We start from the raw sequence: 19,696 nt of genomic DNA on the forward strand, positions 1-19,696 counted from the left end.
CTCTGCACCCAAAAACAGCGTGACATTTATTTATTTTTTCAACATGGAGGGAAATATCTTTACTAAAAGGTTTGATGTTGTTATTACCACTATCATCATTGTCATGCTGCTGTAGAATATGTGGAGTTTTAAACATATTAGCAATTGTAGCAAGCAAACAAATGTTAACAGTTTAGTAAACTGTGCAGATGGTTGCAGAGAAATCACTTTCACTAACTAACACTAAGTTTACCGGCATGAAAAACTTGAATGTATTCACAAAAATCAGCATAAAGAACAGACAAAACATCTCATGAGAAGATTTAATTAGGTTTTAATAATTTTATCTATAAAGAGCCATAAACTAATTTACAAAAGACCTTGAAAAAGTGGAAGCTTCAAAACCTATTAAATAATTTTCTACATTTTCACAGTACAGCACTTTGAAAACAATAGCTGAAACAAAACAAAACAAAAGAAACCATGTTGATCCTTGTTCATTCACCAAAGCGCACTTATCGAGCATCACAGACATACTGAAGGGCTGCCATCAGTCTTTCTGTTTGCATAGCTATGTAATATCACCCGAGTACATGCCAGCTAAAAAGACAGGCCATAATGAAAGGCATTGTGTTGGGTATAACTATCCACGACAGCCATTTAAAAAAAAAAATTGTTCATTCTGTGGATTATGGCAATAACAACTACCACATGTTGGAACCTCCAAACAGCACATAAGGTGCTCAAAACATGTTAACATTTCACACTTTTTGACTTCATTCATACCGCGGGACTTTGCGGTCTTGACCAAAGCATTCAATTTCCATCGAGTGTTTGAAGCGGTGCTACAAATTCAATGCAAATGCAAATACCCAGGTCAAACACACAACAGTGACAGTCCAGCAAGTGACACACCAATCTGACTAATTATTGCCAAAATTGTAAGAAAAATAACTAAAATGCAGCATAAGACGTATCTGACCTTACTTAGCTAAAGCTCTCCAAATGTCTGGTGTAAAAATAGACTCTAGCAAACAAGACGCCTCTGGCAGCGCTCCGGCTCGAAGGTACCGTGCAGATAGCCTTGAGGTGCTTTTTGGGAAATGAGGCCAAGATGATCTCGGTCCTATTGTAAGTCTTTGGGCTAAGATCATCTTAGCTTTCGGATGTTTTGGGAAAACAAGGTCCTGATCTGTACAAAATAGTCAGTGCTAGTAAAACAGGGTGGATATGCCAAACTATATTAAGGAAGCATACTGGCGTTTCTGCATATTTTATTTTTCAACTTTTCAGGCTGCCACAGGTTTAAATGTATTTAATTAAAGTGTGAAAATCAACAGATTTATGTTAAGTCAAAGTTGCGTTATCTTCATGTTGTAATAAAGCTAAAACTGACGATCAATTTGAAAAGTGTTAATTATCGGTCGGAGTGCACAAGTGCTTGTAAAATACTTCAATATCTTAGAGCAAACAACATACACACGATGCTTTTTGCAATGCCCACATTTGCTTCTCATCTTTTCACAACAGCATAGCTTGTTAATGCAATGCTGCTCTGTAAGTGACTCAAATCTGGGATGGAGGAGCGTCCCATAAGCACATGAACACGCTAAAATGTTCAGTTTTCAAATGTACAAACAGGCGGTGATAACCTGAAAAGGTTAACCAACTAAAGGGTCACTGTGACGGATCTCACACAAACTGATTTACATACTGTACTGAAACAGAAACAAGTGGCCGCATAAAATGTAGAAAACATTTGAAAATCTGAAAAGAGCTATGGTACGCTACTTTATAGTAAAAGGGCTAAATAAAACATGCAAAAACTCTGGTATGGTCCTTTAACAATCCATTCTCTTTAACCCTCCATAAGTAGCTATGGATAACGTTAGACCAACAGCGTAGGTATAAAAACAAGATTCTGAATGCTCAATCAATGAACTGGTTAATCAACAGGAATTTCATAGAGATTTCATTACTCTCTGCTCTCCAACCCTTCAAGGCAAAAAGGCATTCGATGACGACATTCAAACTGAACCTCAGGCTTTGCTGGCCTGATGCGTGTAGCCCTCCGTGATGCTGTCCTCCTCCACCCTGACTCGCAGGTGCTCCTGACAGTGTTCTAGGAAAGAGTCCAGTGCTGAGAAACCCTGCTGGCAGGGCACACAGTGGTACAGCCTCTGCCTCTTTGAGCCCGGCCATTTACAGGTGTCCATCTCGTTAGTGCACACACTGCACTGTCTCGTCCTCACGGAGGACTGGTGGAGCTCCACGTGCTTCTTTAGCTGCGACTGCAGAGAGAAAACCTCTGCACAGGAGGGGCACGGGAACTCTCTGTCGTCCACCTCCTCCACTTCAGGCACTTCTCTGCATCTCCCTGGATCAGTAAGCTTGTTATCTAATCTGGCCACTTTCCTGGGTCTCCCTGGACCAGCCCTAACAGTCTTGTCATCTCCTAGGCCGGTCTTTACTTTATTTGGTCTATTTTCCGATAAGTTGGAGTCTTTGGTGGTGCATCCTACAGACTGGCTTTTGTTTTTGACCGCGGTGAAGCTTGAGCCTGCGTGCTGTTTGTAATGTGCCTTAAGTGACAAATGATGGATAAAGACTTTTCCGCAGACCTGACACGGATACGCGCCTCCTCTCCTGCGCTTGCTGATCACCGGCCTTGGTTCTCTCCTAACATTTTTCTCTCTGCTGTGCTTCTCCTTTCTGTGCAGGTACAGCTTAGAGGTGCTCCTGAAAACCATGTCGCAAGAGCGACAGTTCAGATGCGTCTTTTTGGATTTTGGCCTTTTAATTGGATCTCCATTCGCCTTGGTATTCCCTCCTTTCCTCGTGTCTCCACTAGTACCTTGTCCTTTGCTCTTTTGTCCCTGTGGAGCCATCACCCGCTCCTCTGCGTGGTTGGTCTGTTCATGGCGTTGCAGTCCAGCCTCTGTGCGGAAGGTTCTCGAACAGTATTGGCACACATTGACAGCTCTGCTGCTGGGCCCCGGGGTGTCTGAAGAATCAGAGCGGGTCGAGTCTCCCTCAGAAACGGGCAGAGAATCATCTGGAAGGCTACTGGCATCGACTATATCTGATGGGGATGGTGGTTCACTACAACCAGCCTGCTGATGGTGCAGCAGAGCCTGCTTCTGGCTGAAGCCTCTACCGCACGGGGCACATGCGTAGGGGCTACTGTCCAGGAGGTGAGGCGACTTGCCAGGATCCGACGTGCGAGTAGTGCATGCAGGGCACGGAGAACCAAGCCGTGACTCTGCATGACAAAGCTCACACGGGGAGGAATCGCGATCGCACTTATGTAGCTGTAAGGACGACTTCAGGGAGAACTCCTGACCACAAGAGGGACAGCGGTGAGGCTTGGGTAACGTGTGTTTTAGTTCCTGGTGGTGCAGCAGATCTGTCGCATAAGGGAAGCCCTTACCACATTCTTGACAAACATACGTGGACAGGTGGGATGGTTGCTGCCTCTGGTTTCGTGGGTGCTGTTTTGTCTCAGCACGTGCAATGAAGTTGGCGAGCCTGGACAGAGTGTCTGCTGCCGTCTGCGAGCGGCTGAACGACTCCTGGGCCCTCGTGGTGCTCCAGCTGACTCCATCCATCCTCTTTCGCCAAGCTTACGTCCAGCCTTAGTGGAGACAGAAGAAGCTTGAGTCATTAGCTTGGACATCACACAACTACAAGCGCTAAAACAAAAGGCTAAGACATTCAGCAATGTTTTGTTAAACACAGGGCTGCACAATTAATCGAAATATGGCCAAGTGCAGTATCGCAGAAGCTGCAATGTTTTGATGAAGGTAAAATGTGTAGCATTATAATGAAGTACTGTGGCGCTGCAGAGATGCCTACAAATCTTGTTCCCCAGATGTAAGAAAACACGTTACAGACCCCAACAAATGTCACGTCGTCATGATTTGAATAGTTTTTTTTCAGTGAAAATGAAAATCGTGATACAAAAATGATCATTCCCACTAATCGCGAAACATATCGCAATCGTAATATCTGTAAAATATATGATTTTTGTGACCATATCGTGCAGCCCTAGACAAACAGATACCTAAGCTGACGGAACCAAGCACCTAGAAGTGCAGCTGGTCATGTTTTGACAGGGAAAAGGGGAAGCGTGCCTTCTTGTTAGCTTGTTCCTCTTTCTTGCTAACATTATCGATAACTGGTAGCTAGGTTTGACTTTACAGCAACACAAAAGCATTGTTAAATAATAATTGATATTCATTTAGTGAGAAGTCGACGCTACCATAGCAGCGAGGTTGCTAACGTTACTGCGCGACCACAGCGTAGCTTCGTCTTTGCTAACGTTAGCTCGTCGCTAGCTGCGCTAACATGCTATGAATCCACACTTTCCGTCCACAAGAGCAGCTTACCTACACACTCAAGACAAACGCGGCGCGGCGGGGATGTCGCCAACTGGTTAAAGCCAGACGGTGTGTCGCGTTAACATCTGCTTTCGTTAACAGAAAGCACACTGGCATGGCTGCAGGAGTGAAACCCAAGTTTTTGTGGGGGGTTACTTCTCTGCGCTGTACGCTGCACTTCCGGCTTCGTACGTCACTTCCCCCTTTTCAAAGCGGCTAGTTAATTTGTTTGGGCAGGCCTGAAACTACCTTTTTATATATGAACACAGTGATGATATCTGATCTGCACACACAAACAAATGCCAAAATGAAGAATAACAATCGTTTAATATAAACAAAAAGTTTATATACAGCAGGTACTGTAATAATTTAATAATTCTTCATTTTAGGCTGAAGCCAGCACTGACTACAGAAGCACTCTAAAACAGATTGTATTGGCCCAATAAAGATTTGGCATACAAGTTTTCATTTTGTCAGCCTTTAGTTATCAACACCATATGTTGAGGACACATGACCTTTAGATAAAAACAGCATGGAGTGAACAACACCAGCATGGTAGTGACACAATCAGTTGGCGCACCTGAATGAAGAAAACCTACTTTAAGGCTAAAGGTATACTGTAACACTCACAAAACATTCAAAATGTTTCAGATGGGTAACACAAGATTATAGGTGGCTTAACTGACAATGAATGAACCATAAATAGGCATACGACACACACAAAAATGATCTTTTTCATGGACTCAATTTAAGTACCATAGTATCTTTAGAAGCACTTCACTGAATATAATGCCATAAAGTAACTTAGAGTTCAAGCTATGGTTGAACTGCCACATTTCAGAAGGACTGAATACTTCCTGAATATGAATTAAGATTCATTCTACCCATGAAAGATGTTTCTCCATTCAGTTAGTTGTAATCTATTTTGCTACAGCCTAACAACGCATTTGCTTCAGGATGGTTAAGTTTTTACACGTGAAGCAAACGACCAAAGCAAAAACCTTAAAAACACATCTAATGTTAGGGAAATCAAAGTAACCAAAAGGCTAATGATTGTCATTTCTTTCAAACATACACTGTGTTATAATTATCACTGGTAATGAAGGTAGATGAGTAGTAACACACATACACACCCCCCTTCCAAATAAAATGCAGTCACAAATAAACAGTTTCTTGGATCATGTCACTGACCTGAACCATAAACAAATATAAAACACAAGCATTAATGATGAAGAATTTATCCATGTTACCCTTTAAAAAGACAGGAGAAAATTACAAATGCTCATAACAAAAGGCATCGTCATATATTCTGAGCTGCACTGTGTCCACAGGACTGTCTCAAGTAGGATGGTGTGACCAAATGTCCTTCAGTACCGACAAGCATTGACAGAGGCATTTAAAAAATATCTTCAACCCCATAAACAATTATTTAAAATGATTCTAAACTGAGGAAAGTGAACATTTTTAACTAATTGTTATGCATATACAGTTTTTACAGTGACCGCAGGTACCTCATTAGATACTTCGTAGATATCATAAAATTATTTATAAGACCACTGCTCTCATTGTTCTGCATAAAGAATCGAGTTTGGTTAAATCAACACTCTTAGGCCAAAACAGACCAGTTGTTACTGATGTCATTTTGTGCCAGTTGTAAGAGTGGTAATATGTGCCACAATCTGACTAAAACTGTATTCCAACTGTCTAAAATATAAAACATTTTTTAGATTCATCTCAGTCTGTTCCAAAATTAAATTAGACCCATTTCGGCTGACATATGAACGGGAATTTCAAAGCTACATTAACCAGTTAAGTTCTCCATTTTTCCTCGTCCATTCAGAGGCACTAAAATTAAAATTTTACCACTGTTACACGAGCTATACCCAAGAGCCTCACAGTGATTCAAAACTTCCTCTTGATCAGCTGATTCATAATGACCAGGAAGGCAAACTGATACCAAATTAGTTCCTCCACTTGTAACCCAAAACACAACCTACTATTTGCTACTCTTAGGTCTTATACTAAATACAACCCAAAATATCAGTACTGCCAACCAATTAAACTGCCTGATTGAAGTCCAAACGAAGGACTTTTATTAGTTGATTGTGCAGTGCAGATTTGGCAACCATAAACCAAAACAGAAGTCTACTCACAAATGAGCTCTCATATCTGAAAGGGGGAGGGGGAACCCAAAGTCCATCTTAGTTGTAACAGCTTTACAGTGTCAGACTAAATAAGTTTTAAAACAGAAAATGACATATTGTATTTGCCTGGTTTACACCTAATATTTTTCCCTTTTTAAAACAACAACTAAAACAAAATCTGCAAAAAAATAGAATCTGTCTTTCACTAAAAGGATGATCTCACAAACATTCATCATCCCGTTATATTACAGCATGTTCTTCTGAGTGTGTACATTTCACTTGAGAGACAATCAATGTTGCATGACCAAAAACAGGATAAGTAAACCAAGATAGCATAAGTTTTGTGGCTCTGAGATAACAGGTGTCCTGGAGCTGCACTTGAATACGTCAGTCTCTTCCAGGTTACCTCAAAGACAACACTTGATGTCTGGAGTATGTCAGATACAGTGGGTCCATCCAGTGTTTGCTGTGATGTAGCCTCGGGCCTATCTCTTGTAGTGGCTGGGTGCGTCTGCGAACATGTACTTCAGTCTATAAGCTTCAGCCAGGAGGAGACCCACTTCCTCGTTACCCCAGTGGATTGTAGGAAGGTTCTGCAGTAGCATAAGAAGGCCCTGAAGAGCAACGGGAATTTACTTTGAGACACCGACACTGTTTTGGAAGGCAGAGGTTAATAATACAGTATGTATAGCATTCCACAAATATATACGGTGTGTGGGTTAGTATGTAAAACGTATGTCTGAGGCAGTGGAATCAGGTGTGCACGCACGCACGCAAACTTTTATACTACAACCTGCATGGAAGCAAAGAATGGCTGTAGTCACTACTGAATACTTAATGTTGAAATTTAACTACTGAAATATTGGACTTCGATAACCATATATCTGCATTTAGGGCTGCAACTAACGATTATTTTAATTTTCAGTTAATCGGCCAATTATTGTCTGGATTAACTGATTAATCATTTAGTCTATAAAATGTGAAGAGATCTTCAAATCATCTTGTTTTGTTCAACCAACAGTCCAAAACCCAATATTCAATTTACTATCACATAAGACAAATGCTAACTGCAGCATGCTAACATGCTGATGTTTAGTAGCATAATGTTCACCATCTTAGTTTACTGTGTTAGCATGCTAACGATTACTAATTAGCACTAAACACAAAGTACAGCTGAGGCTGATGGGAATGTCATTAGGTATTTTGTCATAAACCAAAGGACCTGTTGACCTGAAGATGGCGCTAGATTAAAAGGTTAAGGGATCACCAAAGTAATTACAATTCAACTGTGGGGGACATGAATATGTTTGCCAAATTTCAAGGCAGTCCATCCCATGGTTGTTGAAAGTAGTGGACCGACTGAGGCCGTCATTCCTGGAGCTGCTCGTGTGGCTAAAAATTCAAAATGGAAGATGTAGTCTACCAAAGATTAGCAATCAAGCCTGACTGGAAATGATCAGACATGTGTTCTATCAGGTTACATTCTGTCAGTCATTAAACCAGACAGACATTTTATTTAAAGTAAAATCTTTCAATGCTACTATTTATGTATTCAGTTGTCTTTAATATTAAAATGATCACATCCTTTTTTTGCTTCCATAAACCCGCTATCTGTTGGTACTGCACTCAATATTTAGTGGCTACTTTCTCAGATAAGTGCGGATGACTACAAAGACATTAGTACCTGAAAGTCAACCATGGAGAGGATTTCTCTGCGCCACTCAATGAGGAAAGCAGCACAGACGTACAGGTGGAAGTGGGAGAAACCCTCTGCTTCAGCCTGTGGAAAACAGAACAATACTGCAGCCAGTTACAACACAGCTTTGACCGTTATCCAAAAGTTACAAGCAAAGACAATCAACAGGGACAAGAAGGTCTGTCCCAACTCTTGAACCCAGTCAACTTAAACTGTATAACTGACCACATTTGCAACAGTGTGAATTCTATAGTAGTTCGTTCTGCTGTCGTACTGGGTTACTTTCTATCGTGAAGGTTTGATGATGGTGTACACTCTGCTCTACCTGGTAGGTGTCCCAGAGACGGATTGTGCAACGAAGCGGCAGCTCCCTCATCAGCAGATTGTTCATCCACCGGAAAGCAAACTGCAGGTACTCCACCTCATACTTCTTGAAATGATTGTGAATGTCCTGACACACACACACACACACACACACACACACACACACACACACACACACACACACACACACACACACACACACACACACACACACACACACACACACACACACACACACACACACACACACACACACACACACACACACACACACACACACACACACACACACACACACACGTATGAGCTAATCGTAAACAAGCCCAAAATAAAGAGGAATGAGCAGGGTGCATGTCAATGCAAAGAACAGGCAACCTAAAAACTAATGTGACACATGAAACTCCTTACGGATGACGACTGACAGGAGTCCACTTACCATCTATCCTGCTGACCAGCTCCTCTAAAGCTTTCACTTTGTTCTGGATTCCAGGCTGAGCAAAGGTGTAGTTGTCCTGAAAGGATACCATTTTCAGTAAACTAGCACATTAACAGTTTTAAGTGTTTATTGAGCTGTATGTGTGTAACCAGACCTGTATTCCGTCCAGCAGCTTGCTCATGCACCAGAAGCTGTCAGCTTCGATGTTTCTCTGGGTGTCCAGAGGCAGCGCTGCCACCTCAAAGTTCTCCACATCCTCCGCTGGAACAACAAATAACACTGAATGAAACAGAAATGGCCTGACTGATACGGATACATTTCTGAATGCTGCTCTCTACTGAGGTTGGTTGAAGAAATGTCTATGACCTTGGATGTGGTAACAACAAGGGCTGACCCCCTTGTCAGTAAAATCACTGCATTTTCTTTTATTTTTTGAGTCATTGTATACATGCAGGAGCGACAGCATGGCAGGCTGTAAACTTTACAAACTGAGTCTCAAAATGACCTAAGCTCAAAATAGAGAGAGGTAACGGAAACGGAGGGCAGCGCGACTTGTGTCTGCTGGCTGCTCTGACGCTCTCAGGTGCTGACTCTCAGTGAAGTTGGCTAAACTACTTTTGAACCAGACGCTGGTACAACCTCCTCTACTGCCGTCCAGTGTGACTGAGCGTTTGGCTGACAGCACTGTCAGAGAGAGACGCTCGGTGGTGCACTAGGATTTTATAACTGGAACTATGACCAGGATGCACACGATTACTTTCTCTGACTGTGTGGAAATCTGATGCTCTTACATCACAGATGACGAACAAAGGCATTAAACATGAGTCTTTCAGGTGAAACGTGGGAGTAATGTAGGCTGATTTAGGAGTTTAGTGAAGGGCCGACTCTGAAAATCCTGATTCAGGGACAGCTCTAGTAACATTGTAAAATACAGGTACACAAAAGAGACCATCACCAGGCAAAAAAAGCCAAATAGTGCAAACCAGAAACAAAGGCTGACATGATGGTCCAGTGTGAATATAACAAATTTTCCCAATAGTAACTTACTGACAAACTCAGACAGGAAGACGACAAAGAAGGGTGTGACCAGATCATTGATTCCCTGGACGTAACCGCTGGCTGGGTGACGGATGGCCCAGATAAAGAGAATACGCTCAAACACCTAAAGGAAAGAAAGACAACAACAAAATGGTTGATTATTAGTAAAATCAGTGCAGTGCTCCTTTAAACTTACAGGTGATGTAAATATCTAAAGTTTGGTGTGTTATAACAGATGCAGTGAAGAACAGGCACACTCATCATTTTCAATTAAAGTTTTGCGATAAACATATGCAATGTTGTGATGGTCTGACAAAGTGTGTGATGTATTACCTAAATTGAAAGAGTGGTTTTTATACAAGTGAGATTCTGAGTACATCGTTCATACTGAAACTCTGTTGTGAAAATTGAGCCAAAGCAACTGTAAAATACTGTAACAACGTGTGCTGCATGCATTAGCTAGAGTGTAATAACATAAGTATTATCATTAAGGCTTGGCATATTGGCCAATATGGTGGAAATCAATCAGTCCTGTCATTAATATGAATAACTGTAATATGCAAATACATAAATAAAACTGATCATAAGTCATAATTCTGGATATTAATAAAGAGCTGTTGTCCAGCTCTAATTAAACCCGATCACAGGTTTCTGGTAAATCTGGACACAAATCTTTGGTGTTTTGGAAACCCACATAAAATCACCACATTTGAGGAACAAGCCATGCTCAGTAAAGTTCCTTTTTACAGCAAAGTTCCTCTATAGTGCAGCGATCTGATGTAGTGATCAGGTTCTTCCTCAATGGCTGGCACATAGTCGGCCACAGTTACAACACAATATCATTTACAGGGTCATGAGTTCTCTAAGGTAGTTAACATCTAAGTGTATTTAAGGTGGTTGATACCAACCAGGGGTGTTTCTAAACTTATTTGTCTCTATTTGACACGAGTTAAGGCCTAGTTGTGATTTTTTTAAATGAGTCCTGGGGCCTGTATCATGGTACAAGCTCAACTTTGTCTGGCTCTCTCTAGGTTACCAGGCTTCACTGAGCTTAACGTCGGTGATCCTAGATAACAGGTATCAGAAAGCTGGTTTTCAACTTGCTCACTTGACGCTGGGTTTTCCACCTTCCACACCATGAGCAAATTCCCTTTCCGGTGATAAATCTCTCAGTCACAAATAACACAGAACCCATATAGGATTAAGAAGTACCTTACCTCTTGTACTACGGGCTGCTGAAACAAGGGAATCAGTGGATTGGTTCTTGGAATGTCGATGTGGATCTAACAGGAAAAAAGATTATTGAGATATATATTACTCAGGATAAGCAGGTTTGTGCATGTTTCCTTTAATATAATAACGTGGTGTTTACTGAATTTTTTGGCTGATGAGTAGTAGCAGGATAAAGGCTTATCTCCGTTTGTTAACTTGAACTGTGGTATTACCTGTCTGTATGTGTCTTTATAGTGCTCGTCTGTTCTGGAGTGGTAATACTGCTCTATGAAGCCAAAGTATTCTTCTCGCTTCCTTTTCAGCACCAGCTCTCTGCGCTCCTTGTTGGCCGGCAGGTAGCCCTGTCAGAGAGCGAGGAGAGGAGAGAAAATACAGAAGACAAAGTGCCAGTGAGGAGAAGCTTTTTTTGATTACGCGAACAATTTCAGAGGAACAGAACAGGCCAGCCATTTCAGAGGAGAGAAAAGAGAGGAGATAAGGTTGCCTGTAAGGATAAGGCTTTTGATATTATGTGAGCATTTTCTTAAAAAAAAAAAAGGCATGCCACTGGCAACACAGAAACTAAAAAATGTAGCTTGGACTTTGTAACAGGATTTGAGACCAAATGCTGTGCAACAAGCCAAAATTCACAGCAGAACATGTGATGTTACAAAACTGAAGGTCATGAGACTTACAGAGAGAAGTCTCCATGTGATTGGCCGGACTTCTCTTGGCATACCCGACCAGCTGTGCTTCCGGAGTTCCTCTGTAACGGCACAGAGCAAGATATAAACACACATTATCAACACTCACAGCAGAGATCAACACGCAGAGACAGACGGCATATTCAGCTGGCTGTAACCCAGAGCGTAGCGTTAGCCTGGAACCATTAAGTCCTCCATATCTACACTATGAAAGTGTGTGGCTGTGTTGCTCTCCTACCCAGGTCAGTGTTGGGACTAGCCAGCAGCTGCTTGAATTTGTCCAGTCGGCTCTTCTCCCGCACCGTCATGGGTGGCGCCCCTGACGAGTTCTGGTCTGAGATGCGAGCCACCAGTGGGATAATGGGACGAACTGGGAGAGACTGCTGCTTCTGCAGCGTGGAGCGAACTGGAGAGGGCCACAATTAGAAAATCTAATAATATAGCCATAAAAACTTTGCGTAGACTTTACAAAGTGTTTTACGAGAACAAGAAGGAAACACAATATTAAACAACAGTAAAACCTTCAAAACCCCAGAAATTGAGACATAACGTCAAACTTAACACCCCTCGTTACAAAGTTAAGCCAAAAAGGTGTGTATTATGTGTACTGTATGATTTTTTTCATTCATCCCCTCAATCTAGACTTTTAATTTCCTGTTTTGTTGCCACCTTTACTTCTACAGTTACTTGTTATCTTAGAGATACTTGGGCTTCCCATTCAAATGTCGAGGTACCAGACGAGATTTGGAATAAGGTACTATCCACAGAGGTGCATTGTAAACTGTATATACCAATGAATGCAGCTTAAAGTTATCCATAGACTCCACTTTTCCAAAACTAAACTGAGTAAATTCTATTCATCAGTATCATCATTATGTGACGGGTATAAATTAGCTGATGGGTCACAGTCGTTTATTTTGGTTTGACCTTGTCCTAAACTTATTCTGATGGTACACAAGAGATCCAACCGGATTCATTCTTAGCAATCTTTGGTTATTCTGAGACGACAAGGAGTTTTTCCTATTGCCACCAACAAGCATTCATTTGGGGAATGGTTACAGCCAAAAGAATGATGCTTTCAGACTGGAAATCATCATATTTTAAACATGGTTACACAAAACCCTTTTTACAATTCAAATAGAACAGCAATGCTTATTTAACTCAGAAAAGTGTTTTGGATGTTTGGGTGCATTTCCTTAACTACTGAACCCATTTTAAAATATCCATTTATCATAGATCCATTTAATTATTGTTTTCTTTTAATGAAGATAGACCACCCCCTACATTTTTAATATTCTTTAAAATGTTGTTCTTTTTTAAGCGTGTATGCATTCTTTTTGTACAGCGTTTAATTTATTATGTTGTTCCTCTTGGCTTCTGAAATAGGACAACGCCCTATAACAATAGAACAGTACATAACATGGTATCTACACATTTTTTAATAGAAGTAATTTCGAAGCCTGATGGCCTTGATGGCACAGGCTCAGTGGGTGACTTGTGAACAGCCTGAATATTCAGAAGCCAGGTGACTTCTGAGAGGTCCAGATGACCAGTGAAAACCCTGACTACTCACAGCAAGTCAGCTGGACTGATGAACAGCCACAAACCCTGCCTGAGGATCTGAGGCAACACATAAGGGCTTGGGCCAACGTAATTGAGGACTATCGAAACCTGCTTACATTTATATTTCAGCATTATAAAACATTCAAATGTTCTTCCAATTATCGGCTGCATGCTTGCAGCTCATGCACCAGTACTATATCCCATATCGGGAGATCATTGTGATGTTTTTTAGGAACATCCTACCTCACGATCACATTGTTTCATACAGGTGCAGATGGGAAATGCCCAGTCCAAACACAGTCTTGTACTGTTGACCACCAGCAAAGATGCTGGGCATACAGAATGATTCATTTCTGATTCATGTGCAAGGTTAAGCTTCAATTACTCTTTTTTTCACAAGGACAACTTACATTCCTTAATTGTGATGAGATCCACTATTAGTGCGCATTACTACTGTGTTCATGCTAATAAACTCACTGGTAGTTTGACCAGTCATTCGTCTGTATTACTGAAAACACATTTTCAGGACTGCAAAATGTCCACATGCTAAAGGCCTGATGTAATCCCACCAGCCTTGCCTGCAGTGTTAGCCCCCCCCCCCCCGACAAGGTCTGTAATTAGCTTCACTATGAATCACCCGATAAGCTGCTCAGTAGTTCTTAATGCCAAATGAACAGCTGCAGCATATTACCCACATACCTGAGGACGTGTTGAGGTGGGCGTCACTACTAGACTTGACAACCTTGCCATTGACACGCTCGCACTCTGTGTCCTCCACCTGCACATTATGGAGGTTTTGAGCTTCTGTCCTGGGAGGTGCCAGTCTGTGTGACACCCCAGTTTCTGTGTCACCGGCCTGATTCTGCTGCTGTTGAGTGGAAACATATCAGAATATCTCCTTTCATTTCAGACCAACTCAATGCCCCTAACTGCTCAGTGATAAAAATAAAAATGATGTCACGTAGATACCTGGTTCTGCGTGGACGTAGAGTGCAGGCCTGATGGCAGGGATGAAGTCGGGGCGGGGGTCCTGAGGAAATCCTCGTCCTCCTCATCATCGATGTCCCAAGCATCGTTGGTGCTGCGGGCGAACTCGTGGAAGCTAGAGGCCTTTTTAGACTTGAGATTGTTGAACTTGGGCTTTGTGTCTTTGGGATACCTGCAGAGGGACGGATCGAGAGATCAAACAGACAAGAGAAAGAGAAAATGAAGAAGTTTATGCTCTCACTCATGGCAGCACTGGTAGTTTATATACACTGAACTTTAGGAGATGATATCGCCATAAGGAAGAAAACAAAACAAAACTGCAAGTCCAACAAAAAAGGGCAATAAAATACTGAAAGTCTCTTGTTGACAATGTAAATGTCAACATTGGGTCACACTTGTACAGTACTGGTGCATGCAATCCACACATGTTCAAGTACTCAAAGCATGGAACAATGTGCTGCAAAACAAGGTTGAAAATGGGAGTGATGCAAATAAAATGTATTCATGTGGGTAACATGACACCATGCAGTCCAGTTGGGTTTAGCACTTACGTCCGTCGCAATCGTGGGTCTAGAGGTGGATGCTGTGCTCCATAAACTGGTTGCACACTGTAGAAGATGACATGTGAAATGCTGTCACCTCTGAGCAGAAAAACACATGCAGCTTCCCAGTCTTTGACCTAGCTAGTGCTAACAGTCAGCAAATCCACTCATCAATTATTAGTCAGAGGATACAGACAGACACACGTCCTGTCCTGTATGTGTTGCTCTTTCTACACATATTTTCCCTTGTTTCCTAGTTGCAGTACGTTGCTAAATTCAAATCAGTTCACTTATTACACAACGAACAATGAGGGATCACAGAAGAGAAAGCACCCTTTGGCTCAAATTCAACCCCCACCCAAAAAAAACCAACTGTATATTGAATGTAAATGGACTGTATTTGTATAGCGCCTTTCGAGTCTTTCCGAAGCGCTTCACACAAAATATCACATTTACCCACATTCATACACTGATGGCAGGTGCTATCTGCTCATCAGTTCAAAGAAGTAACTAACCATTCACACGCCGAAGGCACCGCCCTCGGGAGCAATTTGTGGTTCAGTGTCTTGCTCAAGGACACTTCGACATATCTTCGAGGACAGATCAGCTTTTAACAGAAGATCCCTGGGATTCGTGCACTGTTTAAAGATCCCTGAAAATGTGCTTTCATTTGGGATCTGCCTCAATGAAGTGCCAATGTTTTGAATGATTTTGCAAAGCTTGAACCCCAGAGGGAAGTATTTTGTGAAGCACAGAGCCAGCAAATACAGCCTCACATTCTGGCTCCCTATGACAGATGACAGCTCAGTTCCTCCCTCCTTTTAAATAACCCCTAACCCTGTCTTATTTAGATTGTGCTGTGTTTAGTGTGTAGTGAGCAGAACTAGGGGACAGCTTGCACAGCCCCTGTGTTCTTCCCCACCCTGTGGTGGGCATTATGTTCAGCGGATGCGAGAATCTTAATGCTGAGCTTCTTTCCAACTCTGCGGTGACCCAAAGCAGACACAGTCGAGAGTCGTAGGATGTGATTTGGGCCAGACCCACAATTGCCAACAATGCAAAGAAAGCCATGGGCAGCAGCCTCCTCCACCCCATTCAAACTTTTAGGCTTTTCTAAAATAAAAACAAAAAATAAATAAAAAGATTTACTGGATTTAGCCATGCATGCTCAACAGTCAAACTGCAGTTATAATTGTGGTTACACAGCGTGGGAATTGGGGAAAGTATGCATATCTGAGTCTGTGTTAACAGCACAAATCAGATATTAGTTACAGTCTTGTAAACAAATAATTTGCCTATAAACCATAAATTGACGTTTCAGACTAGAGTCACTAGAGGGCATCTTTTGGTAAAAAGTTGTTGGGAGACTGAACGTTGCCTGAGGTCTTTCGTTGAAGAGTGCTCTTTTTGATAAGGATTCTGTTTACAGATTGGGAACAAAGGGATTCTCTAATGATTATTCGTTTTTTCCACACCACAGCGGTGGTCTAATGCTAAATCTGATATCACTGTTTAACCAAAATGTTGTCGGTTCAGTTTGGCAGAAATTTCACTAAGCTACTTCATTCAAAACAGCTGAGAGGCTTTTTTGTGAATATCGCAAAGCAACAAATATCACTACCAGTATGTGGAATTTGTCAAACCGTGGCTTCTCACGCCCGAGGCTGAAAGACGTCAGCCTAATTCATGTCATTTGCATGAATAAACTGACAGTAAGCCTGGTGGCTGAGAACTGGGCCTGCTGATTATCTGACAGTGCCAGTCTCTTGTTTATCAGCCTCAGACTTGTTTTATCAGGAGCGGCTCAAGGACAGGCAGCAAGACTAGCTGCTCGCTTTCCTGTTCAAACATATGTTTGTGTTTGTGTTTCCAGCCTTCCACCCACCAGTTTGAGAAAGATCAGCGTGTGCGACAAAGACAGCAACGCCCTCTCCTTAGAGATCCTCTCTTCTCAGATTTCCCAAACACACTGGACCCCCCCCCTCCTCTCTGCCAGGCAGTGGAGCCAGGGCAGGACACCCACTCAGACTCTCCGTAGTCATAAAGAGAAGAGAGTATGAGAATACCTGCAGGTCCTCAGGTGCCCATTATAACCCATTACCATGATGCTCATTGAGCAAGCTCTACATGTTGGGACTAGCCTAGCCCCAGTTTGTGCCTCTCATACTGTATATTACTATTACATTCAAGTCACGGTCGAAGGCATCTGTTTGTCTGAAAAATAATTACCTGGCAATGTTTGAAAAACCAAGGGGATAGTTTAACAACACTTGCTTAATCTTAAAGACTCTTCTAACCATCTGGATCAAAGAAATATTCTGTTTGCCGCACAACAACAGAGATTTTTAACCCGTTTGGCAAGTTGTGACTCTGTGGTCTAATCCAAACAAAGACGGCAGCCGGAAATTAGACACGTTGACATGTGCTAAATTTATAAATTAACGTGAACCAAAATAAAAAATTTAAAAAAAGTTATGAATTATTTTTGCCTGTACTGATGTTACCTTGTATTATTTTAGATTTTCATACAAAACAACACATGCATATTTTTCTTGTGTTGTACAAAAAACAAAGACACATGTCAACTCTGGCTACCTGGGTTAGGAAATAGAGTCGCCACCTGAGAAGCGGGTTAAAAATGTCTTTTGGGTGGAGGATGGAATATTTTTTTCATCCAGATGTTTAGAAGAGTCTCGGAGGATTTTGGAAATACCTTCAGAACAGTCGTCTTAAATGGCCTTATGGATTTATTATTCAGAGAAACGAATGCTTCCTGACACTGTGACTGTACTGATCGGGTACACACAGAGCAAACTGGGGCTAGGACTAGCCGAGTGCTCTTGCCTAAACTAAAAGTGATGCTCCACATGATTCCTCCCACTTCAGGAACATAATACTATTTTTTCCATAACCAATCATATAGTCTCCAATTTGCGTTCCCCCTGCAAACCAAAGACAAACTATGTGTGTGCTGTTGGTCCTCTTGGCCATCAATAGAACTGCCACAAAAAGGCGGATGTATTTAATTTAACTTCATCCAACAACACCCACTAAGAGATTACAAAACAACACATCTGAGATTCCTGCAGTGACCCTCATCAGGGCAGCGCAGTCTTCATCACTGTCATCTCTCTCTCAATAGCAAGCCTACGATGAGCCACCTCTCAGCAGCACACACTGAGCAAACATATGGCGGGCGGTGCACTGTGACTGTGACAGCTGACACCTCCTCCACCCTGAGCGCTAAAAACCGCAGAGACGAAAAGAGATGGAGGTCCGTCTCTCTCAGCTGGAGGCTACTATAAAGATACACAACATCAAACAAGACGGTGGGAAATGGGTTGAAAAGTCGTAAAAGTGAATGAATTAAAACCCACAACTACAATATGGCCAATTAAAGCCTATTCTTGAGGTACTTACAGTGACATTGTAAACGTTAAAGTGAGCTACAGAGCTGAGTTTTAAGCTAACGTTAGTATTTCTTTATACACACTCCTCATTATGAGTTGATTTAGGCAACAATAGTGTATTACTAACATGCTTCTGTACTGATATTTTCAATAATATTTAACAGCACGACTGAAGGAATGCAGTCCAGCTTCGTTTAGAAAAAGACAGTAATTTAAAAACCCACCTTCCGGGAACCTTAGCGTTTCTCCTCCAAAAATTGATCCTGTTCTCGGTGGCCATACTCGGATCACACAGCCCCCTTCAGACCGAGACCGGCTCCTCGCACGAACAAACCATGGGGGAAACTGTTTCCGCGTTTCACTGGCGACGACTCAGCCCCGCTCGGCTTCTTCTGGTCTGCCTCCTCATCGGTTTAAACGACACGGAGACGGTATTATTCAGCTACCAAATGCGATGATGTCTGATAAGGCGCACTGGAAGCCGCCATCTTGGAGCACACCGAGCGAAGCGTGTGATTGGCGGGTGGGTCGAACAGGTGCAGTGAAAGCGGCCAATAGGATGAGAAGGTCAGAGATGCTCGCTGATAAACGCATAACAAAGAGGAAACTTGCTGCTGGTGGGGGAAAGTTTGCCGTTGTTGGAGAGGGCTTCCTACCACAGGAGGACACGGGTTCAAACTCCGGCGTTAGCAGCCGTCAACCATCCGAGAGACAGGTGTTGCACCAAATTCTGTGACCCATGACATTCTGTGACCTGACCTGTTCAGGCATTTTAGCTCCATTGCAACGTTTTCATCATTCAGAGCTGAAACGATTAGTCGACTAATTAGTCAATCAACAGATTTCTTTCTTTCTTTTTTTTTTTTTTAAAGGTTTCTGCTCGTGCTCTGGAAAGTTTGGACATTTCCCCTCCTTTCTAACATTTGATATACAAACGATTAATTGAGCAAATAATCAACAACTTAATCGTTAATGAAAATAATTGTTAGCTGCATTTTGATAGCTATATTACCAAAACTTGTGCCTACATAGTATTTATATAGGGCCACACATTTGATAGCAGAACTGTAGTGTATACAGTAGACCACATCCTCACAGAATCTGACATGTCATACACACACCTAACCTGTGCTCTCGTCTGGCTGACCTCTGACCTTACTGGAGGGTGCAAGTGAAAGAGAAAAGAAAAAAAAACACTTCCCTATAGAGGTGGAGGGAAGAATCACAATCGTGCATTGCATTAACTGAAGAATGTACAGATGTACACCAGGCTGTCACCCAG

The 19,696-nt window shown here is 42.1% G+C and overlaps 2 protein-coding genes across 5 annotated transcripts; both read right to left on the bottom strand.

Moving 5' to 3' along the window:
• Positions 1-297: 297 nt before the first annotated feature.
• Positions 298-7,039, bottom strand: si:ch211-148l7.4 (uncharacterized protein LOC563603 homolog). 3 transcript variants are annotated; one of them, XM_044211128.1, is made up of 2 exons: positions 6,909-7,039; positions 298-3,613 (listed from the first exon to the last, which is right to left on the bottom strand). In XM_044211128.1, exon 2 carries the CDS (start codon positions 3,585-3,587, stop codon positions 2,019-2,021), a length of 1,569 nt encoding a protein of 522 aa, XP_044067063.1. In that variant the 5' UTR covers positions 3,588-3,613; positions 6,909-7,039; the 3' UTR covers positions 298-2,018. The 3 variants fall into 3 exon arrangements, with proteins under 3 accessions (XP_044067063.1, XP_044067062.1, XP_044067061.1); XM_044211127.1 differs by lacking the exon at positions 6,909-7,039 and adding an exon at positions 4,372-4,532; XM_044211126.1 differs by lacking the exon at positions 6,909-7,039 and adding an exon at positions 4,368-4,531.
• Positions 4,667-19,128, bottom strand: tbc1d22b (TBC1 domain family, member 22B). Of its 2 annotated transcripts, XM_044211129.1 has the most exons (14): positions 18,639-19,128; positions 15,014-15,070; positions 14,445-14,634; positions 14,175-14,343; positions 12,151-12,318; positions 11,904-11,974; positions 11,442-11,570; positions 11,214-11,279; positions 10,006-10,120; positions 9,113-9,219; positions 8,959-9,034; positions 8,524-8,651; positions 8,187-8,282; positions 4,667-7,116 (listed from the first exon to the last, which is right to left on the bottom strand). In XM_044211129.1, exons 1-14 carry the CDS (start codon positions 18,692-18,694, stop codon positions 6,988-6,990), a joined length of 1,557 nt encoding a protein of 518 aa, XP_044067064.1. In that variant the 5' UTR covers positions 18,695-19,128; the 3' UTR covers positions 4,667-6,987. The 2 variants fall into 2 exon arrangements, with proteins under 2 accessions (XP_044067064.1, XP_044067065.1); XM_044211130.1 differs by lacking the exon at positions 15,014-15,070 and having other exon boundaries at positions 18,639-19,116.
• Between the last annotated feature and the right edge of the window lie 568 nt (positions 19,129-19,696).

Source organism: Siniperca chuatsi, linkage group LG10 (genome assembly GCF_020085105.1).
Source record: "Siniperca chuatsi isolate FFG_IHB_CAS linkage group LG10, ASM2008510v1, whole genome shotgun sequence".
In the NCBI taxonomy this organism is placed as follows: domain Eukaryota; kingdom Metazoa; phylum Chordata; class Actinopteri; order Centrarchiformes; family Sinipercidae; genus Siniperca; species Siniperca chuatsi.